Source organism: Lissotriton vulgaris, unplaced genomic scaffold (genome assembly GCF_964263255.1).
Source record: "Lissotriton vulgaris unplaced genomic scaffold, aLisVul1.2 SCAFFOLD_1221, whole genome shotgun sequence".
Classification (NCBI taxonomy): domain Eukaryota; kingdom Metazoa; phylum Chordata; class Amphibia; order Caudata; family Salamandridae; genus Lissotriton; species Lissotriton vulgaris.
Window position 1 is genome coordinate 111657 of NW_028246228.1, and position 26731 is coordinate 138387.

General features: G+C 47.1%; 1 protein-coding gene across 1 annotated transcript in view; it reads left to right on the top strand.

The window, feature by feature from the left end:
* Window positions 1–26731, top strand: part of LOC147666024 (methylthioribulose-1-phosphate dehydratase-like) — a 266831-nt gene that overhangs the window by 49290 nt on the left and 190810 nt on the right. Inside the window, exon 11 of the mRNA XM_086949317.1 lies at window positions 14452–14500. Coding sequence (XP_086805443.1) covers window positions 14452–14500 — 49 coding nt within the window. The remainder of the gene's footprint in view (window positions 1–14451; window positions 14501–26731) is intronic.

Below are 26731 nucleotides of genomic sequence, written 5' to 3' on the forward strand. Positions count from 1 at the left end.
AAGTTCCCACACAAGGACCTACACGAGGTGTGCAATCTCTGCCTATCACCTGAATACGAATCCAGGGACTGCGAAGCCTGCAGCAGCATTCTCCTCCAAGTCGACAATTAGAAACCGTCGAGCCAGAAGACACGAGGTTTCGAGAATGCAGTCGGAGGCAATCCCGGAGCTGTTCGAAGACCAACACCTCGAAGAAGAAGAGGAACATGAAGACGAGTCGGGGTTGGAAGGGGACGAGTCCGATGTCGAGGAAGTAGACGTTCAACAAACCGTGAGTGACGACGTCCCCTTACCAAAAAACCGACCCCGTGTGGTACCGACCCCGCCTTCGAGCCCGGTCAGACCACCGAAGAAAGTTTCCGACGCCCCGCCTTCGGGCCCAGCAACGAAACAGAAACCGAAACCCTCGGCCTCCCACCATGTCGGATCCGAGAAACGTTCGGCATCGACTTCGACACCGAAGCTTCATACAAAGGAAAGCTCGGCATCGAAACATACCATGTCAAAAGCGAAACATGCTTCGACGTCAAACTCACTCGACACCGAAAAAATCGGAATCGAGCAGATCCTCTGTGCCGAAAACACAGGAGATATTGACGGTCAGAAGCAAAGGCACCTTTCGGAACCAAAGACTTCGGTACCGACACAGGAGCAGCAAACAGATCCAAAACAAAAGACTTTGTATATCGATCCGCAGACTGGCAAAGTAGTGACAAAATCACCAAAAAAGAGGAAGAACGAACAGCTAGATGACAAAGCTCTTCCTCCTAAAAAGAGAACAATGGGGACGAATACAACTCCTTCTCCTTCTCCTCGACCTAGACTCACACCCTCTTCTCCTATCCCTCACACTATGCCAGCTATTCCTCCACCTTCTACACCAACACCATCTACACCTCCGACGGATGTAGACAGTGACACAGGGGAGGGAGAACCTCATGGGGAAGAGGACACTATCCCAGATGAGGAAGACCCATGGGAGAATTATGATGCAGGGTCAGATGATAACGACCCACAGTTATACCCCTCAAAACCTTCACCACCTGATAATAACACATGGTTTGTACAGTTTATTAATAGGGCAGCAAAATGCCATAAGGTAGATCTACATACAGAACCTCAGATAGAGGATTTCCTATTAGAAACACTACCGGCTGCACAAAGAACATCAGGCACTCTACCTATGTTAAAGGGTCTTCTCAGTCACACAACAGACATATTCAAAGACCCAGTGAGGGCTAGGGTGTTAAACCCAAGAATTGATAAAAAAATACAAGGCAGCCCCAAAGGACCCAATATTTATCAAAGGACAGGTACCTCTGGACTCGCTTGTAGTTTCAAACGCTCGTGAAAGAGCTAACTCATTATCTACAGGAAAAGCCCCTCCTCCTGATAAGGAGTCAAAGTTAATAGATGCATCAGGCAAAAGAGTAGCATCCCAAGCAGCAAACAGCTGGCGCATAGCTAATACGCAAGCGCTACTTGCAAGCTATGATAGGGCGCATTATGATGAGTTAGAAAAACTCATCACACATCTCCCTAAGGAACATCAAAAAAGGGCAGATCAGCTTATACAGGAAGGAAAGATAATAACCAACACTTCCATTAAGTGCGCCTTAGACGCAGCTGACACTGCAGCAAGATCTATCAACACCAGTATCATGCTAAGAAGACATGCATGGCTTAGGGTCTCAGGGTTCAAACAAGAAGTACAAACATCTTTATTGAACCAACCTTTTGATCAGAAAACACTTTTCGGCTCAGGTACAGATAAGACTTTAGAAAAGATGAAAAAGGCACAATGAAACGGCTAAGTCAATGGGAGCATTACAACAGCCAACTCGGAAGGGTTCCTTTCGTAGATCCACCTATAGAGGGGGCTCAAAAAATACAGGCACAAGTCAGCAATCTACCACTTTTACACCAACATCACCCAGAGGTAATTCAAGGGGCAGTTACAGAGGTAACAACAACAAGGGTAGAAGTTGCGGAAATAATAACAACCGCAACTCCCCAACCCCAAAACAGTAACTTAATACAACTCCCCCCAGACCACATAACACCGGTCGGGGGACGTCCATCACAGTTCCTACCTGTCTGGGAAAACATCACATCAGACAAGTGGGTGAGACAAATTATCCAACATGGTTATTGCCTAGAACTCACAGCTACCCCACCAAACATCCCCCCCAGACAGCGTCCAATGAGTCAGGACCATCTGACATTGTTAAAGCAAGAAGTACTATCATAGTTACAAAAGCATGCCACAGAGAAGGTTCTAAAACATCAGCAAGGGACAGGAGTATACTCTCTATACTTCCTAATCCCCAAAAAGGACGGGTCTCTAAGGCCAATCTTAGACCTCAGACCTCTCAATGCATACATAAAATCGGAACATTTCCACATGGTAACGCTCCAGCAAGTACTTCCTTTACTGAAGAAAGGGGACCTTCTTTCTACACTGGATCTAAAAGACGCTTACTTTCACATCCCAATTCACAAAGCTCACAGAAAATACCTCAGGTTTGTAGTAGAAGGACAACATTATCAGTTCAAAGTCCTTCCGTTTGGTGTCACAACGGCACCAAGGGTGTTCACAAAATGCCTAGCAGTGGTGGCAGCACACCTTAGAAGACAACAAATACATGTCTACCCTTACTTGGACGATTGGCTAATAAAGGCCAAGTCACAGGAAGAATGTCTTCACAACACGCAAAAGACCATTCAATTGCTACACCAGCTAGGGTTTATGGTGAGCTACAAAAAATCCCACCTACAACCAAACAAGATTCAGCAATACCTAGGGGCTACTATAGACACAGAAAGAGCCAAAGCATACCCCAATCCAATCAGGATCCAAACAATAATCAGGCTAATCCAAAGATTTCAACCACAACACTCACTACCAGCTCGAGTGTTCATGCTGCTGTTAGGCATGATGTCCTCCTGCATACTGCTTATACCACATGCCAGACTACAAATGCGTCCACTGCAGGAGTGTCTAGCGACACAGTGGAATCAGACTCAAGGTCAGATTACAGATCTGGTGTTGGTAGACGACCGCACACATCGCTCTCTGAAGTGGTGGAACACAACAAACATTTCCAAGGGACGGTCGTTCCTAGAACCGATTCCACAAATGATACTGACAGCGGACGCATCACTCACCGGATGGGGAGCACACATGGACAAATACACTAGCATTAAAAGCTTTCCAAATGCAAATACCCAACAAGGCAGCCTGATCAGAACAGACAACATGACTGCAATGTATTACATTCAAAAACAGGGGGGGACACACTCTCTCCAACTGTCCAGACTAGCACAGGACATTTGGAGATGGGCCATTCCTCAAAAGATCTATCTGTTAGTCGAACACCTACCAAGAGTTCAAAATCAGATAGCAGACATCCTAAGCAGAGAGTCAGAACAAGTACACGAATGGGAACTGCACGACCAAATACTGCAGCCATTCTTCCAAAGATGGGGGCAACCAGAGATAGATCTATTTGCCACTCATCAGAACGCAAAATGCCAAAACTTCACATCCAGGTACCCACACCACCAGTCCCAGGGCAATGCGCTATGGATAAATTGGTCCAACAAATTTGCTTACGCTTTTCCCCCTCTCCCACTAATTCAATTAGTGGTTCGGAAGCTGCAACAATACTCAATGGGAATGATACTAGTAGCACCCACGTGGGCAAGACAGCCGTGGTTCACCACGCTACTGCAACTCTCACAGGTGCCACATCAAAAGCTGAAATTATTACCCATGCACCTTACACAGAACCATGGAGAAATAATGCACCCAGATCCCAAACAATTGAACCTAGCGATCTGGCTCCTGAGGTCATAGAGTTTGGATACCTAGATTTACCTCCAGACTGTATGGAAATCATTAAACAAGCAAGACGTCCTACCAAGAGAGCATGCTATGCAGCAAAATGGAAAAGGTTTGCTGTATACTGTAACAGTAATAACATCAACCCTCTGGACGCATCCACTTAACAGATAATTTGCTATTTACTACACTTGCAGCAATGTAACCTAGCATACACCTCTATTAGAGTGCACCTCGCAGCTATAGCGGCGTACCTACAAAACAGACAACATCTTTCACTGTTTAAAGTACCAGCATTAAAAGCTTTCATGGAAGGCCTCAAAAGAGTCATTCCACCAAGACTACCACCTTCTCCAGTCTGGAATCTCAACATAGTACTTACCAGACTAATGGGACCACCCTTTGAACCTATGCATAGGTGTGAAATACAATTCCTCACATGGAAGGTGGCCTTTCTCATAGCTATCACTTCACTCAGAAGAGTAAGTGAATTGCAAGCGTTTACAATACGAGAACCATTTATGCAGTTACACCCAAATAAAGTGGTTCTTAGAACAAACCCAAAATTCTTGCCAAAAGTAATCTCAACATTCCACATCAATCAGTCAGTGGAACTACCGGTCTTCTTTCCAAAACCACAGACGGTAGCAGAAAGGGCCCTACATACATTAGATGTCAGAAGGGCAATATTGTACTACATAGAAAGAACGCAAACTTTCAGAAAAACAAAACAGCTATTTGTAGCATTTTCTCCTACACATAAGGGCAATCCCATCTCTAAAGCAGGCATTGCCAGGTGGATTGTAAAATGTATACAAGTATGCTACTTAAAAGCAAAGAGGACATTAACTGTTCCTCCTAAAGCTCACTCTACACGTAAACTAGGAGCATCTATGCCATTCTTAGGAAATATTCCACTAGATGACATATGCAAAGCAGCTACCTGGGTTACACCGCACACCTTCACAAAACTCTGTTGTGTAGATGTGCACACAACACAGCAAGCTAGAGTGGGACAAGCTGTATTAAAGACTTTATTTCAGACTGTTGCAACAGACACAGGTGACCACTGCTAGGGAGATAACTGCTGTATAGTCTATTTATAATGTACCATCTGCAGCTCATATGCCTCAAACGGAATATGCTACTTACCAGTGTGCATCTGTTCTTGGCATAGAGGGCTGCAGAGTGGAACATGCCCTCTCAGCCTCCCCGGAAACCAGTGTCTCTTCCAACACTATCTTATTTAGATACACTTACATGGGCATTTCTATCTGTATACTATCATACTACTCCATTTAACCCTACTATGGCAAAACAATCTAAGGATGGAGCCGATGCCCATGCTCACTCGCAACCAAAGGAGGAGTCACCAGTCTACAAAAGACTCTCCAAGAGAAAAACAAGTGCAATCATCCGAGCCCAACACCAGATGGCGATCTATTCATAATGTACCACTCTGCAGCCCTCTATGCCAAGAACAGATGCATACTGGTAAGTAGCAGATTCCATCTCCCCTTGTATATAGACACCTATATACCTATACTTATGGCATGCCTTAACAATCCTGGAGGCAGAGTGCTTGGTTTTATGTGAGAGGGTGCTCTAACATGAGCTGAGCCCTTCTGCAGCTTTCGGAACCATGTCCTTATAGCTGTCCTATGATATAGCCATACCATATACTCTTAAGTGCATTATAATCCTAGCGGTTAATGCTAACTTTGGTTTGACTTTATCAAAACATGTCGTGTAAGGTGTCAAACACTTTGGAATACACCCCCCCCCCCCCCCCTGCCAGTTCTGGCGATAGGGGTAGCATTCCACCCTTCTAGAGGGAGAGGACATGTAGTTACTGTTTTACCCGGTTAAAGTCCGATTTTCCAACTGTATGGCCTCAGTTAGAGATTGGATGGCTAACAACCACCTGTTACCGAATGCCAGTAAAACGGAGATCCTGCTCTTCGGTAATGCGCACAAAGTTTGGACCGATGACTGGTGGCCACCGGTCTTAGGCCCGGGTCCCCCTCCTAAAAAGTCAACACGCAATTTAGGCTTTATCATTGACGACAAGCTCTCCATGGCTGAGCACATCAACACCGTTGTGCGCACCACCTTTTGCATCCTGAGAACCCTGAAAAAATCTTTAAATGTATTCCGCTTTCTTCTCAGATGACCCTTGTCCAGGGCCTCATCATTAGCCGTTTAGATTACGGAAATGCATTACTCGCATGCAGCAACGAGGAACATCTGTCTAAACTCCAGGTGCTGCAGAGCACGGCAGCCAGAGTGGTTCTCAATCTTCCTTCTCGCTCTCATTCAGCTCCCTCTCTGAAGGCCCTTCACTGGCTTCCCGTGAAAAAAAAATTCATCTTTAAAACCTGATGCATAATTCATAAAATCGCTCAACGGTAATGGACCTGTGTACCTCGCAAGTAAGCTAAGAAGAAATACACCAGTCCGATCTCTCCGCTCTTCCAACAAACTACTCTTAGCTGTACCTAAAGTTCGTACTATCAGAACAAGGAACAGAGCATTCTACAGAAACATGACACTCCTTTCCGTTTCAGCTACGCGACGAACGCTACCATAGAAGCTTTCGTAAACTCTTGAAAACCTAGCTCTTCCGACAGGAGTGAGTCATCGACTACTACCCCTCCACACCCGCTGGCGCTGTGAGACCTACGGGTGATTAATGCGCCTAACAAATACCAAAATACAAATCCAGAGTTAAACAGAGCCTCAGCATCACAAAATGGATGTTGCTGCCACAGACACGAGTCTGACCTCATGCTGCTGGACGAAACTCCGGCAAGGGAGGCCTGGACAATAGGTTTCCTGTCGAATGAGGTGCTAGCACCTCCCCAGACTGCCTGTAGTGTGGCAGGGTGGGTTAAATGGAAAGATGCTTTTCCAGACACTGCCTGGGGCACCCAAGGTGCTCCATGCATAGCCCGGTTCAAACCAGTTGCTGGGGCACTCCAGCCCCAGCTCTGGCACAAAACTGGACAAAAGGAAAGGGGTATAACAACCCCCTTCCCAGGTTCCACCTGTAGGAGGGATCTAATAGGTAATTCAGCCCCTTAGTTTAGTATAAAGATAGGAGCTGTGTCTAGAGACATTAGATTATCCTGGACTGAAACTCTGAAACGAAACTCTAGGACCTTCGATGTTCCATATCGACTGGAAGACTGAAGACATCTCCCTTGTGGTCAAGGAGTGACCACCTTGTGCAAACAGGCACCACCAGTAACTTGCCGGTTTGCTATGTCGCCGCTCCCGCCGGAACCGGAAGACACGGCGACTAAGGAACTGGACTTCCAGACTTTTCCGACTCCGATCCACATCCACAGCAAAGCTGAGACCCATGGCGGACACGAGAGACGTGGGACCGGACACCCTGGACTACCTGCTCTTTGATAACCGTGCAGCTTCTGAGGTACCCTCGAAGTTGTGCATTGGGGTTTGAGAATCCCTAGACCTGAGCAGCATTTGCACCGAAGCTCAGCCCTACACACTCCACGAGTGCCGCGTGGGGCCTGCTCTGCATTTCAGCTTAACGCGTCTTCCCGGTTGCCAGCCCGTTGGCTAGTGAGCCCTCCGTAGGCTTCCTTTTGAAAACACACTGCTTGCCTGGTTGCTCCGGGCTTCCTCCAGCTTCCCTGCAAAGGAGAAGCTCCCCAGACCTTGCGGGTCTGACCTGAAGCCAATCTTCCCATCCTGCGTCGATGGCGTTTGGAAAGGCTTGTTGGGTCCAATCTGAATACTGACACTGCAGTCAACAAGTACTTCGTGGGACAGCTCGAATCCAGCTCCTAGTCGCCGTCGACGCCTCCTGCTCCTCGTCCCTGCAGAGACGAGCTTCACCTCTTCACCTGATTGCATCTCAACATCGCCTGGTTCCTTTCAGGTTCCTTCCTGGTCACTGGCTAGTGACTCATACTATGTCCCCTCTGCTTTCAGGTTCTACACTACTCCGATCCACCCTTGGATCCACCCGGACACTTTTCTCCTGGTCGCCTGCAGCACTTTCTTGCCGCTCTCCATATAAAACAGTGACGAAACCCGACACGAAAGAACACCTATGCACCCGGCTTCCTTGGGTGAGGTAACTCGAGTACTCCGGTGCTCCCGTGGGTGTTGACTCCCGAAGTGTCCTAGTTTAAAAGGGTTTTACCGTAGTCCATCCGGAATTGTCCTTAATCTACTACTTTGTAATTTTTACGTTCCCATTATAACTCTATGGTAACTCACGACTGTGTACAGACACTGCACGCATCTCCCGTGGGCCTCCTACTTCCAATCCTTTTGTTGTCCAGTGTAGCCCCAGCGATTCCCTAGGCTCTAGGCCTATTCACCTTTCCTGAAGTGGTACTTATACCACTTACTTTGTATATGGTTCGTGAGGCCCCTAGGGCAGAATTGTATTTGTGCAACTTAAAGTATGCTTATTGAGTAACTTGTACTGTATCTCGATCTCTGACCTCATCAGAGTTCAGAGGGGTTGTGTTAGTAATAAATGTATATATATCTGAAAGAAACAGGTTAGTATTAGATTTCTTACCTTAGAATATCCCCAGGCGTCAGACTGGATCCGGAAACATTTGCGTAGCCGTACCCCTGCGGGTCGGATGCTTCGGCCCCGCCGCCGCCGGGTGCTTCGGTCCTGCCGCCGCCGGTGACTTCGATCCCGGCGCCGCAGGCCCCCACAGGATCCGGATCAGGGTAGTTGCCGGTCGACCTTACGACCTCGCTGGCGCCGGCCCCCAGGGTGTCGCTCCGGGCGGCGCCGTCCCCGATCCCTCCCTCGATTCGAGTCCGGCGCCGGAACGGCGCTGCTCGGTGCCATTCCCGACGCCGATGGGAGTCTACTTTTATGACCCGACCCCATCCTTTGGTCCTGAGTCTCAGGAGATGGGTGGCGAGAGGGATTGGGAGGGGTCCGAGGACCCTCCTACACAGGAGTGCCAGTCTTATCAGGACTGGGCAGGTGAGCTAGGAGAGGCCAGTGGTCTGGACACCTCGCCGGACACTGTCTTGGTCTCCCCTCCTAGCGTGGCTACGGAGGAGGGGGCTGCCTATAGTGTGGTACTGACGCGGGCGGCCAATGCTTTGGGCCTGGAGCTCCCCATCGCGGCCGTGAGGACTAACCTCCTCACTGATGTCCTTAAACCACAGGCAAGCACGGCCGAGCCTCTGCTGCCGTTTAATGAGGCTTTGTCTGACGTTCTTCTAGGCACTTGATCCAAGCCCGCTACAGGTCAGCCTGTTGATAGGAACGTGGCCAGACGCCACCACCTGGCTCTGGGCGACCGTTGCTTCCTATCCACCCACCCCACCCCGAGAGCCTGGTCATCCAGGCCTCTAACTCCCAGACCGCATTCCCGACGGCTCCCCCCGATCGGGAATCCAAGAGGTACGAGCAATACGGGAAAAAGGTATTCTCCTAACTTACTTTAGGGCTGCGGTCAGTCAACACCGCGTGCCTCTTGGGCCGTTACACCCACTCTCTATAGGACAAGGTCGCGCACATGCTGCCACAATGTCCGGTGGAGGTCCAGACTAAACTCACCCAAGCCCTTGCGGAGGGTCGAGATACAGCGCGGTACTGGATACCAGGGACTCACTGGGCAGAGCGATGGCAACGATGGTGGCGATGCGTGGCCATGCGTGGTCATGCCTGGTTGATGTCCGCCAACTTTTCGGCTGATGTCCAAAACATCCTTATGGACATGCTGTTTGATGGATGTCGCCTCTTTGGCGACAAAGCAGACCATGGGCTTGAGCGCTTTAAGGACTCCAGGGCTTCAGCCAGTCCTTGGGCCTCACGGCACCGCGCCAGCAAACGGCTGCTTTTCGCTTTGTGGCCAAGGAAGGGGCGCCCCCACACGTCCTGCCAGCCACGGACCGCAGACTACCGTCCAGCGCGGTGGCAGACGTGGGGACAACGGTGAGGCCAGTCCACACCTGCCCCTGCAGCATCTGCCTCATAACCCTCCTAGTCCAAGCTTTCAGGCCCATGTGATGCCAGTGGGGGGCAGGGATCACCATCACCACCTCCACTGGCGCACTGTCACATCGGACAGGTGGGTGCTGCAAATCGTCCGAAGGGGCTACTCCCTCCCCTTCGAGGCGACCCTCCAGCCATGCCACCGCGTGTCGGGGGATCACTTGACACTCATCCGAGAGAAAGTTATGGCCCTCTTGGCCAAGGGGGCCATCAAGCGCGTTACTGGGCCGGAAGTAGGGTGTGGTTGTTACTCCCACTACTTTCTGGTACTCAAGAAGGGCAAAGGAGGCCTACGCCCTATCTTGGACCTGCGGAACGTCAACAGCTTCCTCCGGCAGGAGAAGTTCAAGATGCTGACACTGGCTCAGGTCCTAGCTGCCCTGGACCCAGGAGACTGGATGGTAGCGTTGGACTTGTAGGACGCTTATTTTCATGTCCCCATCCTGCCGGTGTTACCTGCGGTTCACGGTAGGCCACGAGCACTTTCAGTTTACCGTGCTCCCCTACAGCCTTACCAGCGCCCCACGGGTGTTCACAAAAGTGATGGCGCTGGTCGCAGCTCATCTGCGCAGGTTAGGGGTTTCATTCTTCTCCTACCTCGACGACTGGTTGTTGAAGGCGGGCTCGCCCCAGACAGTAGTAAGCCACCTCCAGACTACGGCCGACCTCCTGCACCTGCTGGGGTCCTCCATCAATGTGCCGTAGTCGCACCTGTGCCCTCTCAGAAGCTCCTCTTCATCGGAGCAGTTCTGGACTCGGCGCAGTTTCGGGTCTATCCTCCCGAGCAGCGGGTTCGGGATGTTCAGGCTCTGATTCCGATCTTTCAGCTGTTATCCCGAGTCTCGGTCAGGTTGACGCTGCGGCTTCTGGGGCTGATGGTCTCCTGCATCCTTCTGGTGCATCACGCCTGGTGGCTGATGCGGGCTCTGCAGTGGGACCTGAAGTTTCAGTGAGCCCAGCATCAGGGCAACTTGTCCGACCATGTCTTGATCTCGGAGAGCACTGCAAGACAGTTGCAGTGGTGGCTCACGGACCGCGATTGGGTCAGCGGCAGATCCCTCTCCCTACCCTAACCGGATCACGTAGTTGTGACTGATGCGCCCCTCCAGGGCTGGCGAGGCCACATGGGAAAGGCGGAGTTCAGAGGCCTCTGGTCTCCGGCGGAGTGCCGGCTCCACATCAACCTTCTGGAGCTGCGGGCGATCCGGCTTGCACTGAAGGCATTCCTCCCCTCTGTCTGGGGGAGTGTAGTGCAGGTGTTCACGGACAACACCACTGCCATGTGGGACTGCAACAAACAGGGCGGGGTGGGATCGTGGACCCTATGCCAGGAGGCTCTGGGCCTCTGGCAGTGGCTGGAACATCAGGGCGTGACTCTGGTGGTTCAACACCTGGCAGGTTACCTGAACGCCAGGGCGGACAAACTCAGCTGTCGGTGCATGATGGATCACGAATGGCGTCTGAACTCTGACGTGGCGCAAGGCCTCTTTCAGTAGTATGGACTAACATGCCTAATATCTCAGAAGCTAGCGTTTACGAAGGACAATGGCACAAATCAAATAAAAAAGATCGGCGGAGAATGCGCAGGACTTCAAAGCCATACTCCACTGCTGCATTCTTCACAGCCGCGCATGCGCTGGCCAGGCTGGACCTAACTAGAGGGAGAAAGGAGAGAAACGGAGGGCGTGGAATAAACGGAGGGAGGTATGGGGGTGGGGGGCAACAAAACGGGTAGGTGAACCAACCCAGCAGTGCATGAGGCAAGCAATACTGAGGGTGTGGAAGCAGCATAGAGGGCGTGGGGTGGGAACTAAACTGAAAGACGACCGTGTTTGGGGGAGGGGGTGCAAGTGAACAAACATGATTGAACAGTGAGTTTAAGTGGACGGAGGAGCAGCTCGAAGGGGTAAACTGCACAAAAGGGAATGCATATACAAGAGCGGCTCGAAGGACATAGTTGTGGAAAGTGAAATTTTTATTACATCATGAAAAGAAATGCTGAGAGAAGCCGGTAAACAAGGCGAATCATAAAAACATATACACTCCCATGGAGTGTTTATGAAAAGTGCTACGAGAAGCGCAAAAAGGCAGGGAACGGGGCACTTGCATGCATTCCCATGGAGTGCTTTTAGGAAAAGAATATGATTCCCGAAAAGCAGACACTTGTGGAAGGAAAAAGAGACAGTCAAATATATGGTAAAAAGCCTCTGCTTCAAGTAAGAGAATAAGACCAGATAACAGGCTAAAAGAAATAAAACGTTGAGTAGAAAACAAGAAAACGTTATTTGCCTTTGAGGGTCAATACGAACAGCCAATACAATGGGTCGAGTTGCTTTTCAGGTCCGCTGTGAATGTTTCCCCAGTTAGACTTTCATAAACAATCGGTTGCGTCCGCTCGCAGGCTGCATTTAATCTTCAATGGATTGATGAGTATTCAGACATTCGTTTGATGCAGTTTGCCGCACTTTCCACTAGATGTCACTGCACAACAGCATAAACGAAAAGCAAATGTAATTTGGCACAAGGTATTTGGACTGTCAGTCCGAACCTCTGCATATCAGAGGGAACTGAAAACATATGGTAAATCTGATCCCAGGACCTAAAGGCATAGGGGGTGAGTGTCACTGTCTTACAGTCAGAGCTATAGATATGAACAGCAACGTGTCCTAGCTTGATGGATTGTTATTTCATGTTTAATTCAAGGGGTGCTTCTTAAAAAAAATACACAAAATATGACTCATTTTTGTTCGCCCATCACAGAATGCCCCAAACAAGCACACAGGTGGAACGGCGAAGTGCCATTTTTCATGCCTCTTAGTTTGTCCTTAGCTCTACATCTGCTTGTTTTTGCAACTGTAGTTTCAGTGCGTGTTATGCTACGTATATCTCACTAATCACCTGAGAGGGTATCCAGGCTCTTGTATATGAAGTGGCAGGTCTTCAGCTTCTTGCGGAACTCAAGAAGTGAGGAGGAGGCTTTGATGTGTTGAGGGAGGTCATGTAAAAACAACAGTAGATGGACAGAATGCAGAACAATGTCATACATTCACCCCAGTACAGAGATCTGGGCCTAAATGCATCGCTTTGTTTGCTCACCATGCCATTCCATTTTGAACCCAGTTGAGGGAGGTCGTTCCATGTCCATGCAACAGCCAACATTACATTTTATTAATGATTAGAAAGCTTGGACATTCTGTTACACAGTGGTGTGAGTGCATATTCATACCACTTACACAAAGGCAGGATGAAAGGAGTGAAAAGGGATTGGGTTTTCCTGCCTCCATTAGGATGAAAGGTGTGAGATTATCCTGCCTCCATTGGGTGAAAGGTGTGACGTTATCCTGCCTCCATGAGGTGGTGGCTGGTGTGAGGTTATCCTGCCTCATGAGGTGTTGGATGGTGTGATGTTATCCTGCCTCCATTGGGGTGAAAGGTGTGAGGTTATCCTGCCTCCATGGTGTGAAAGGTGTGGGATTATCCTACCTCCATAGGGTGAAAGGTGTGATGTCATCCTGCCTCCATGGGGTGAAAGGTGTGAGGTTATCCTGCTTCCATGAGGTGGTGGATGGTGTGAGGTTATTCTGCCTCATGAGGTGGTGGATGGTGTGAGGTTATCCTGCCTCCAATGGGTGAAAGGTGTGATGTTATCCTGCCTCCATGGGGTGAAAGGTGTGAGGTTATCCTGCCTCCATGAGGTGGTTAATGGTGAGGTTATCCTCCCTCTATAGGGTGAAAGGTGTGATGTTATCCTGCCTCCATGGTGTGAAAGGTGTGGGATTATCCTACCTCAATAGAGAGAAAGGTGTGATGTTATCCTGCCTCCATGGGGTGAAAGGTGTGAGGTTATCCTGCTTCCATGAGGTGGTGGATGGTGTGAGGTTATCCTGCCTCATGAGGTGGTGGATGGTGTGAGGTTATCCTGCCTCCATGGGGTGAAAGGTGTGATGTTATCCTGCCTCTATGGGTTGAAAGGTTTGAGGGTGTCCTGCCTCCATTAGGTAGTTAATGGGGAGGTCATCCCCCCTCCATAGGGTGAAAGGTGTGATGTTATCCTACCTCCATAGGATGAAAGGTGTGGGATTATCCTACCTCCATAGGGTGAAAGGTGTGAGGTTATCCTACCTCCATAGGGTGAAAGGTGTGCGGTTATCCTACCTCCATAGGGTGAAAGGTGTGATGTTATTCTGCCTCCATGGGTTTAAAGGTACCCACAGCACATAACCTGTGGAGTTTGATTTATGTTTGTCTCAAGTGATCCTGTCTCCTTGGTTTAGAGGGGCCTCTCTCTTTCCGTGTGAGGTGATCTGAAATCATGGGTTTGCAGTCTAGGGCAGCGGTAACAGTGTACCAGCACTGGTGGTGCCAGGATACATACGCCGCTGAGTGGATCTTACAGCACAGCACTTTAACCCCCTACGCGTACTTGTGTTGTATCACACAATGCTACTGAAGAGTGTCTGTGGGGGCTAGTGTTCTGTGTCCTCAGATTTACAGACCAAGCTGAACGCCCTCCGCTTTTCTTCTTCTAAACATAGACAGACCAAGCTGAACGCCCTCCGCTTTTCTTCTTCTAAACATCTTTGTGTGTTTCTTCCTCCAGGGATGAAATCTACATCGCCCCCTCTGGAGTTCAGAAAGAAAGGATGGAGGTGAGTGCGTGTGAAGGTGTGATGTAGGAGGATGGATCTCTTGTCACTTTCTAGATCTCTCTAACACACACACATAACCAATCAACAAAGCACATACAACTTGACTTATTTCTATTAAACCTTTATATACTTTCCTTCATATATGATGTTGTGGTAGTTGATCTGTGTGCCCTTCATATAATGACACTCAACCAGCAGCTTTCACAGGAAACTAAAAAAGTACCATGGAAACCACTATAATCAACATTTTGAAAAGTGTCGCTTTGACCGTGAAAGTTACTTGAGACTGATTGTAGAACTCATTCGTGACTGCCGAAATGTGAGATTGGAGATGTAGGCCATTTTAACTCACCTCACCGTAACACTATGTATTACTTATCACTACTGTACTACCAGTTGGTCTACCTCCGGGTGGAGGATAGCATACCAAAACAAGCATTGAAAATGCAATAGGTCTCTCCTTTTATTAAGTTAAAGCCATTTGCTTTTCTATACAATACTATTAGCAAAGCAAATGGTTTTAACTTAATCAAAGGTGAGACCTGTTGCATTTTCAATGCTTGTTATTTGGGGGGCTGAGCAGTGTGTCTTGACACCCCCCTCACCCTAAATAGGGCCACGGATGAGCTCGCAAAGTGTCCCTTGTGAGCTCAAAAACCCACATTCGCCCCATCAGACAAACCAATTTGCAAGAAGGGAAAAATGCCAAAACCTTGTCTTTTTTCCATCCATTTTTATTCATGCCCTTTTCTAGCACTGGCTGAAAGGCTCTTAGCCATGTGGTTCCAAGTGGAGAGGGCCCTTTGAAGGTTCCCCCTGCAGTTATGTAAAATAGCCATTCAGACAGCTGGTAGAATTGGAAGGGGTTCTGCCCCCAGGCCTCTCCCTACAGGCCCCCTCACTGGGCCCCTCCTCCCCTTGTTGGCTTTTTAAAGCAAACCTAACACAATGTCTTTCTTCAGGACAAAAGGAGCCGAGAAGAAGTGAAGGAAAAGCAAGCATTGAAAATGCAATAGGTCTCGCCCTTGTTTGTTAAAGCCATTCTGTTTGTAATTAGGTGGCTTTTTAGCTTTGCTTTTATTCGTGTTTTTCCAAACTTTCATGTACATTACATGCATATGTTTGTGTATATGTTTGCATGCTTTTATATATATATATATATATATATATACAGATTTATATATATATATATATATATACTTGCATGGTATAAACACATGTCAGTACTACCTTAACACACGTGCCATTTGTTTCAGGGAACATAATTCCATGTTGATTGCTATGATTAAACTATGCCTTACTTCCAACTATTTCCGCTTCAAAAACAACACCTACCAGCAATTGCGTGGTGTGGCGATGGGCTCGTGCTTTTCCCCCAGCTACTCATGCCTTCATGTGGGTTGGTGGGAGGAGCGCGAGCTCAGGACCACACACGCACATTGGTCGTCATGTATCGCGCATTACTGGCGCTACATTGACGATATTTGCATCATTTGGAAGGGAACCCAAGATCAGGCCCTTTCGTTTGTATCTGATTGCAATGCCAACACCTTGAATCTTAAATTTACTGCCAATCTTAGCAGTTCAGAAGCGGAATTCCTAGATGTGCATTTGTTTATCAAAGACAACACACTTATGACCAAACTACATCATAAGAGTACTGCCGGTAATTCAATCTTACACGCACGAAGCTCCCACCCAGCACATACCATCCGCAGTATTCCCTTTGGTGAATTTATTCGCATCCACAGAATTTGCAGTGACCCTGACTCTCTGGCAATATGCCTTGAGGATTCGAAACAACGTTTCCTGCAAAGAGGGTACTCCAGAGTCATACTTGATCAAGCTTTGGCTAAAGCATCATCAATAGACAGAATTACATTGCTGACACCTAAGGAACCCTATACTGCGCACACCAAAGACACCATAAGTGACTCTCAATGTACTGTTAGGCTCATAACCACTTTCAGCTCACAAGAGCGAAAGATCAGACGCATCATTGGCACTGAATGGCCTATCATTCTGACGGATCCTATTTTGGGTACAATGCTACCAGAAAATCCAACCATCACGTTCAGACGTGCGCCATCCATGCGCGATGCTCTTGATAGGACAGCACCTGAAAATCCACCCAAACTTACTAAGACCACCAAAATGGGCTTCTTTAAGTGCACTTCCTGCCGTGCCTGCAATTTTGCGACTAATACCAGTGAATATGTCACTGCATTTAGCAACACGCCTATTCCCATCAAAGAATATCTTACATGTAGATCGGAGTTTGTGGTCTACAAGCTCAGGTGTACATGTAATCTGGAGTACATAGGCAGCACCAAGCTGCCTGTTCATCAAAGAATACTCCAGCACATCAGGGCCATTGTAAATAGTGACAGCAATTACCCGGTGGCTAGGCACTTTGGAGCAGTCCATGACAAGAAACTTAGGGACTTACAATACACAGTCCTTTGCTCAGTTCCCCAACCCAGTCGCGGTGGAGACCGCGAAAAACTGTTGAGACAGCGAGAATCTCAACTCATTATGTCCCTCGATACCAAGGCCCCTAACAGGCTTAATCTGAGTGAGGACCTGAAAAGCTTCTTGTAAAATTTAAATTGTTGACCCATTTGGTCCTTGGTCTCTGTTGATCTCTTTTCCTTCTCTTGTTCAGTTAAGGTTTCTACTGTTGGTTTTGGCTTATTGCCACGCTTTTTGATTTGACGTCTGCTCTTAAGTCTTATTTCTTTGTTAATATGTTCTGACTAAGCATTCACGTCATGTTAACTATATCTATTGCCTCTAGTGTTATTATCTGTTCCCTTGCTTTCCCTTGTTCTTCATTTTTATCTTTACACATCTGTGGTTGGGCTCTTGTATCTTTTATGATTTTTTCACTTTTTCATTTACTGTGCTTTCCTTTTACTTAGCTATTTAAAGCTGTAAACTTTCCTTGCAGTATTTAATGTGTACCACTACTACCTGTTTTCCTCTGTTATGACGTTTTCTTCAACTTCGAAAACTGTGGCTTTGTTGGATTTATCAGGCACTATGTCTTGAGTTGCTTGCGTTCCAGACTCTATGGCCGGCTTGCTTAAACCCTTGATCAGCACATCATAGGCACTATGCCGTGACTTTTGCTATTTTTGCTTTTTTGCTTGTTCTTATAGCCAGCTATTTATAAGTTTCATTGAACGCTTCTGATCCATGTTTGTATTTTACATTCTGCAATTGCCATGATCATTGTTCACATTGTGTAATTATATGTGGTACAGGTTTCTGTTCATGTGGCATACAACATGTTTTATTTTATGCACTGTGTCTTTATTTTTATTTTTTCCTTTACTTGTGGGCGTTTTTCCCAATCAAGCCCCTCCCCACATCTTGTATATATTCCTTCACTTTTCTTGAGTGCCTTTGTGTGAACAAGCTCCCCAGTGGAGTGAAACGCGTTACTTCTAATTTAATTTAAACCTGCTACTCACTTGAGTTAGGATCGTTTGTGAGCTTTGCTTTTGGCTGTCTGCTGTGGCGCTTTGAGGTCTGCACCCTGTTGTTGCCGGTCATCCACTGACAGGCTGGGACTCCTTTTCATATATATATATATATATATATATATATATATATATATATCCGTTCCAACTCCTACTTCCCGGCAAAGGTACCGAGTCCTCGATGTAGGTACAGACCACAAACACTGCGATTAATTTCAATTCAAGGGTGGTTTATTGTTCTTCTGTCCCCAGCATGACGCGTTTCGGCTGCAGCAAGGCAGCCTTGATCACATCACATATATATATATATATTCACTGAAAAAAACACAGGTTTTAGGGGTGTTATAGTTAGTTGAGGAGGGGCCTATTTCAGGAACTTTACAGAGTGCTCGCCATAGGAACTGAGGCATTGAAGAAGGCGCACTGCCGAAACCGGTCTGCCGTTTGTTCTTTAATAAAGCAGCTGAAACTCTCCCCTGGTGTCCTCTATTCTTCTCTGCAAGGAGGGGAATTCGTGACAGATTTATATATATGCATGTATATATATGCATGTATATATATATATATATATATTCACTGAAAAAAATACAGGTTTTAGAGGTGATATAGTTAGTTGATCATTTCAGTCATAGAAAATTATTGAAATTCCCCCTTTATTGTTAGTTGTACTAACTATAACTCGCGCGCCCGCAATCCACTTCTGATGATGTCGCATATTACATCATTCATGTCATGGTCAATGACATCACTGATGACCTCTCAAATGACATCACTGATGACATCGTCCAGTGAATGTGGTTTGGTTCGATATTTAAATAAATGTTATATATCTATCTATATATCATCGAAAATAGTCAGTCCTGAACTTCCAGAGAGCTGGCGACCAGAGACAAAAAGACCAAACTAATCCCAAATTGAGGCAAAAAAAGGGTTGATTTATTCCAACAGAAACAGCAGCGCAGCGGACTGACGCGTTTCGGGCGGATGCCCTTGATCACAGTATATATATATATATATATATATATATATATATATATATATATATATATAATCAATCTGCCTTGAAGACTGAGTGCATGTATAAGTGTCTGAATGGAGGATTTAGTAGCAATGTGATTGACTGTCTAAGTGACTAATTTAAAGTGTCTCTTTAAATATATCGGATAGTGATTAAACTTTGTGAATACCTGTATCACTCGATCTCTTGTTGTGTAAACTACTACATAAGTTGGTTACTAGCAATGTGAAAGTCTATATTGGTTATTAATTAGTTAAGTGAGTATTTGTATGGGATAGTGAATGAATGTGTGTGTGGTTGGGTGGGAGGTGTGTGACTGTCCAATGATGTGTAAATAGTTGATTTAGTAGGTATATAAGATTAAGACTGTATGTGGAAACAGTTGTTTGGGTGAGTGAATCTCTTTATGGGTGTGGTGATGAGTCAATATATTTCTCAATGATACATGTCCAAGAAAATAGAAATGTAAAAAGCAGTGTATGGGACAGTTGTTGTATATAAATAACTATACGTAAGACTCATGGATTGTATGAGTGTCGTATAGATAACTGTATACTTGTAATAGTGATATTATAACATATGTATACATATATATGTATAACATAAGTAGAAGTTACTATCTATATCAATAAATATAGTGGTGTTTGTGTAAGTGTGTAGCTTAGTAAATATAAGTATGATCAACTCTTTGCATAAGTGAGTAGAATGACTGCATAAGTGAATAGGATGTATGCTGGTGTATAATGTAGATGTAGGTGTATAAGTATATTTAATAGTGTTCTATTGATCTTTGTTAGCATGTATGAGTGAATCTATAGGTAAGTGTTTAGATGTGTGTTGATGTCGAAATCACTGAATGGGTTTTTAGAAACCTATACTGGTGTCTCAATGGTTTCAAATATGCTACTTCATATTTTATTATGAGTGTCGGAAGGTTAGCTACTGTATGATGAGGTGTATCAATTCGTCACATGGATGATGTCATCAGTGATGTCATTTGAGATGTCATCAGTGATGTCTTCAGTGATCTCACTGACCAGGTCATGAATGATGTAATTAATATGTGACATCATCAGCAGTGGATTACGGGCGCGCAAGTTATAGTCAGTACAACTTACTATAACGGGGGAATTTCAATGGTTTTGTACGACTTAAATGTCCAACTAACTAGAATACCCCTAAAGCCTGTGTTTTTTTCAGTGAATTTCTAAGCTTTTTTTAAATGCTAATTCCTAATTAGAACATGACTGAAACCAATGGTTTTTCAGTGTAATTCAAAGGTTTTGTAAATTACAATTTTTAAATGTATTTATTGTTATTTAAATTTTTTTATACTGATTTTCTACATTTTGTAAACAATTTATTTTTAGGTATTTTATTTTTAAAATTACATTATAATTACATTATACATTACATTACAAAATATATTTTCTCAGAATGAATTACTTTAGTTTAAATACTTTTCAAATAGGCAATAGTCTTCTAAGTACAATAGTTACAGTTGTAATGCGCAACGCAATTTCAGACACAATGCAACATTGAGCTCAATGTGAATTTCTAGTAATCATCAACATCATCATTAAGCTTTATTCGGTTCGTGTAAAAACCATAAGGGGACATAAAAAGGAAATGCATCCTCATACAAATTTAGCCAACACTATACAGAGATGATAAACCATTGTAAACATAAGTTAAAAAATCATACTCTTTCTTGCATTAATTGATTTAAGTATAAACATTGCTGTAAAGAAACAAATATCTGCATTATAAAAAGCCACCTCATCGCTGCATCCACATTAAAAATACCATATTTTAAAAACAGTGGTTTTAAAAAAGCAATGCGAAAATTCATATAAAGATGACATGTAAGAAGAAAGTGCAGAGTGCTTTCTTTGGTGTGGCCGTCACAAGGGCATGGACCAGCCGGGTGCTGTTTGAGGTGTGGGAAAGCTACCAAATGATGCGCCAGCCCGAACCTTGATCTAGTGAGAACATATCTATGTGTAGTTCTTGTTACCTGGCTTAAATATGTCTGGAAACCTTCGAAGACTGAATAACTATCATAAAACATACATGTTGTTAGTTGCCCACTGTAGCTCAAGCGCCTCTTTAATCTGTGTGACAGAATTGTATTCCTCATTACTGTTTTGGGCATCTCTGCTACAGCGTTGAGGTCATCCAGAATATTTAAATCAAAATCTTCCTTGAAGCTATGTACAATATACTTTAACCAGGGTATCATAAGATAGTTATCCAATTCAAGGCAATCTTTAATTATGAATCTATTAAAAGTAGTCTCTTCTTTTTGCCATTTGGATCTCCAGATAAGTAAGGGCCTTAAAGCTATCAGATCCGAAAGATAGCCAATCCCGACTTCCCTCATGGTTTAACTCTGTAGGTGCTGAAGTTGGTAGACAAAGCAGTTTTTTGAGAAACTTATTTTCTGTAGTAGGGGATCTCTGTTATAGTCCTAATCTAGTGAATAGTCCCGCTCATGTGCGGGGACCCCGGAGCAATCAAAAATAATCTCTTAAGCTGTCTTTTTTGTGCAGTCCTGCTTAGACACTTAAGAGGGAATTTAAAGACAAATAATACAGCCTATACCTATCAGGCTACACTGTCCAGTACTTAAACTAGATATTCCACCAAGATTAAAATTCAGCACAGTCTGCCAAGTTTCTTTCATAGAAAAAACTTCCCCTTTTACCAAGAAAGTGTTTTTTAGCCTTCTTTAATTACTGGTGTTTTTCTGGTAATTCTGAGCCCTCATTTATCAAATATGCCTGCCTTATTTGATAAATGCCCTGAGTGCTCTAGGAAGAAGGCCAAGTCTTATCCACACGAGGTGTGTATCCTGTGTTTCACCTTTCTCCACCAGGACCCTATAGGACAGACAGACGATCAGGCTCCAAGGACTGGAGCAAAGAAAACCGCACGGTCAAGGTGGGTCTGGGCATGCTGGAACTGCTACATCTGTCCATGCTGAGGCCCCTGGGGGGGCTCCCCAGTGAGAAGAAGGCCAGAAAATGCCTCCGGTCTCCGTCAACGTCGATAGCCTCGACTTTGGCGCCAAGAGGAATGACCAAGGTCTGTTCCCCGTCTCCCAAGGGCTCTGGGTCGAAGCGGCATCGACGTTCGACGTCGAAGGGACTGACGTCGAGACCTCCGTCTTGGTCGACGTCGAGTACAGATTAATTGTCGTCGTCGAGTCCTCGACGTCGAGAGAGGGCTCGCCGTCGAGGCGACACCACCGTTGCCGTCGACTCTGCGTTCGACGTTGAAGAGATCGTCGACGTCGAGAAGATCATCGTAGTCGAGACGAAGCGCTTCGAAGTCGTGGAGATCTTCGACGTCGAGAAGGAGAACTCCGACGTCAAGACGGAGAACTCCGACGTCAAGACATAGATCATCGACGTCGAGACGCCGCTCGTCGGCGTCGAGACGGCGTTCATCAACGCCGAAGAGGCGCTCAGAGCCTAAGAGGAAGGTATCGTCCTCCAGGAGACGTTCTGGCGCCAGACGCTCCTCCAGATCATCGGGGGCGCGGCGGCGATGTCGTTCACCTCTCGATCTCCCCAGTCAGGCGAGGAAGAAGAGGAGAGTGGAGAAGTCTCCGGGCTCTGTGTACTCTGTGGTATACTCGCCCCCTAAACCGAGGTCGCCTTCACCACTACCTCCGTTGCCAAAGGATCTGCCCCCTCGGATTCAGACATCACCTCCTCCTCATCATCCTCCTCCTCCGCCGCCTCATGGGCTGCCACCGACTCCACCTTCGCCACCTCATAGGCGGCCGCCTGCTCCACCGAGGTCGGCCTCGTTGCAACACTTTCGGACTCCGCCTACAGGGCCTCTTCCTCCGAGGAACCCGGTAAGGCCGCCGCAACTTCCGCTGCTAAGACCTGCAGGACGACCGAGGCCGAGGAGGTACAGATCCCGCTCCGGGCGGAGAGGGAGATCCAGGAGTCACCGTCGTTCGTCTACTAGATCTAGACGGCACCACAGGAGGGACAGGTTGCTGCTGAGAGGGGCGAGCAAGCTGGGCATCACGCTTACTCTGCCCACGCCGACGACCTCAGTCATTTTTGAGACCCTTCATAAGAAGCAATTGTCTCGACCTCTGTTGCCGTTAGTGCCGGGATTGGTGGAGCCCGCCATGGAGTTGTTCCTCACTCCTGCGACTACGAATTCAGCCTCCTCCAGGATACAAAACAAGTACAGGGCTCCTGACTCGAACCCAGCATTTCTCAGGGTGGATCCAGCACCGGATTTGGTGATAGTGAAGGCGGCGCGGAAACAACATGCCACCACCCCATCATCTACAGTACCTCCAGACAAGTAGAGCCGCTGGATGGATTCGGCAGGCAGGAAGGTCTGCGAGACGGCCGCCACCTCCATGAAGGCCGCGAGTGCATCGGCGTTGTTGGGACGGTACAGTCAGGCTCCGTGGAAGTCCCTCCAACAGTTCGCGGACTTCCTTCCCAAGGAGAAGAGGGAGGATTTCATGGAGATCCTGAACGAAGGGCTGCTGGTCTCTAATCAACTGATCAGCGCAGCTGCGGATTCATCGCTCCTGGCAGCCCACGGGTACTGCCATGGAGTCAACCAGAGACGTCATGCCTGGCTGCGGCTTACGTCATTGAAACCTGAGGCCCAACAGAGGGTGGCCAACTTACCCTTTTCGGGCGAGACCCTCTTTGGAAAGCACGCTGACGATGAAATGGCCCGGATGAAGGCAGAGGCTGAAACCCTGACGGCTGTCGGTTTGGAGAAGCCCAAGGAACAAAAGAAGACCTACCGCCCGTTCCAGAGACGATATGGGGCGCAGGGCAGGGGGCGAGGCATGCAAACTGGACAGCAACAACAGCAGCAGTTCCAGAGGAGGCCCTTCCAAAAACGTCAGAAGGGCCGAGGTGGGCAGCAATCTGCCACCGCCACCAAAGGCCCGGCCAGGTCTAGGCCCTGAGCTGTTACTTACCCGTGATCCGTTACCTACTCCGGTGGGGGGTGGGGGGGGGAAGTGTCCAATACTACCTGGCAGAGTGGAGAAAAATTACTCAGGACAAGTGGGTGCTGAATATTGTTTGCAATGGATACAGTCTTTGGTTCATCAGTCCGCCTCCAGCAATTCCACCGGTTTGCTCGCAGTTTCAGCTGCGCGAGCTCCAAGCAGAGGCCGATAACCTGTTAAGAAAAAGGGCGATAGAAGACGTCCCTCTGTCTCAAAGGGGAAGTGGTCTGTACTCAAGGTTCTTTCTGGTACGCAAGAAAGACCAGAACGAGTTCAAGCCCATTCTGGATTTGCGACAAGGAAACAAATGGATTCGCAGGGAAAACTTTCGCATGCTGTCTTTACACCAGATATACCCTCAACTGCAAAGGGGAAACTGGCTGTGTGCGATAGACCTACAGGATGCATACTTCCATGTTCCCATTGCACGGAAACACCGGAAGTTCCTGCGATTCCAAGTCGGCACCAATCACTATCAATACACAGTACTACCGTTCGGGCTGAAGTCTGCGCCCAGGACTTTTTCAAAATGCATGGCAGTGTTAGCGGCACACCTAAGAAAGAACAAGGTGTTTGTCTAACCGTACCTAGACGATTGATTGATCAAAGCAACCTTCTTCTCGGAAGCTCAAGCGATCTTCCGGAAGACGTCCGTTCTCTTGAACAAGCTGGGGTTGCACATCAACATGTCCAAGTCTGTCCCGACGCCGGTCCAGTGCCTACAGTACTTGGGAGCCTCTATCAATACGCTGTCAGCAAGCGTGTCTTCTTCGGAGGAAAGACGTTTATCACTCGTTCGGAAAGCTCAGGGTCTTATGGCTGTTCCATCTACAACAGTGAGGACGGTGTCTTCTCTACTGGGGTCGATGGCCTCTTGTATCTTCCTCACGCCACATGCACGGCTACACATGAGACCGCTGCAGGAGTGTCTGAAGGATCAGTGGGACCAGAGGCGAGGGAACTGGGACAACAAGATACGACTGTCTCTGCATGCTCTATAGTCTCTGAAATGGTGGTGTTCAGCGGAGAATCTCCTCAAGGGGGTTCCCTTCTACAAGTACATTCCCACTCAGACTATCATGACGGATGCTTGTCTCCGCGGCTGGGGAGCGCATTCCGAAGAGTTACAGATACAAGGAACGTGGTCCCCGACGGAGTCCACTTATCATATCAATTTTCCCGAACTTGGCATTGAAGGCCTTTCATCCGTCCTTTCAGACCAACTCTCTGCTTGTACAGACGGACAATAGGGGGGGGGGTTCGAGATCGCGCACTCTGTCGCAGGAGGCGCAGACAATCTGTCCCTGGCTTTTAGCCAGAGGACTGACGATAACGGCTACCCATCTACCAGGTGTGCAGAATGTTCAGGCGGACGCACTGAGCAGACTGATTCAGGAAAACCACGAATGGGTCATAAACGATGAAGTACTCTGAGACGTCTTCGCCAGGTGGGGCACTCCAGACGTGGATCTGTTCGCCACCGCCGAAAACAGCAAATGCCGAGACTTCGCATCCAGGTATTACCAGCAGGGGACGCTGGGGAATGCGCTATGGATCAACTGGTCGAACATCTTTCTGTACGCTTTTCCACCCATTCCCCTGCTTACGGCGGTGCTCATCAAGCTATCCCAGTCAAGGGCGCGGATGATTCTTATTGCCCCAAAATGGCCCAGACAGTGGTGGTTCATGGACCTGGTTCACAGGTCTCTTCTTCCTCGCATACGGCTGCCGTGCTGGCCAGACCTTCTCACGAAGTTCGGGGGACAGATGGTACACCCCAACCTCTCGTCTTTGAGTTTGGCGGCATGGCTCCTGAGATAGTGCAATATGGCCATTTGAATCTTCCTGCAGATTATATGGACATACTGAAGGAGGTTAAGAGACCTTCCACTAGGACTTCTTATGCTTACAAGTGGAAGAGATTCTGCATCTGGTGCAAGTCCAAGAACTATGATCCGACGACATGTAAGGAAGAAGTCATCCTTCCATACCTTTTGCATTTGGCGCAGTCTGGCCTTAATTTTCAGTCCATTAAGGTCCATCTTGCTGCTCTGACTACCTACAGGAAATGCCCTTCACAGACTTCCTTTTTCCAGATTCCAGTGATAAAGGTTTTTTGGAAGGCTTGAAGTAAGTGTTTCCTCCTGTTCGTCTAACTTCGCCTTCATGGGAATTGAATGTGGTGCTTGACCAGACGGATGAAGGAACCTTTTGAACCTATTCATAAGGCTGCGCTACAGCACATGTCCTGGAAGGCGGCGTTCCTAATGGCCATTACATCAGCCTGAGTGAAATTCAGGCGTTGTGTTGCCAAGAACCTTATTCTGTATTTCATGCTGCTAAGGTTGTGATGCGTACTCACCCTAAATTTCTTCCTAAGGTTATTTCTGATTTCCATGTTAACCATACTAAAACCTTGCCTACGTTTTTTCAGAATTCTTCTACTCCAGCGGAAAGATCTCTTCATTCCCTGGGTGTCAGAAGGGTTTTGTAGTTTTATCTGGATAAAACCTAGGATATTCGTAGGTCAGACTAATTTTTTATCAACTATGGATCAGTCAGGACTAGTCTTGCTACCTCTAAACAGTCAAATATTTTAGTGCTCCAACCTAGGCCTATGGCCTGGACCGATCACCATTTGATCGAAACTCATATTACTACTTCTATTCCTCCCCCCAGAAACAACTCCCCCGACACTCTTAAACGTCCCTGGAGAAACT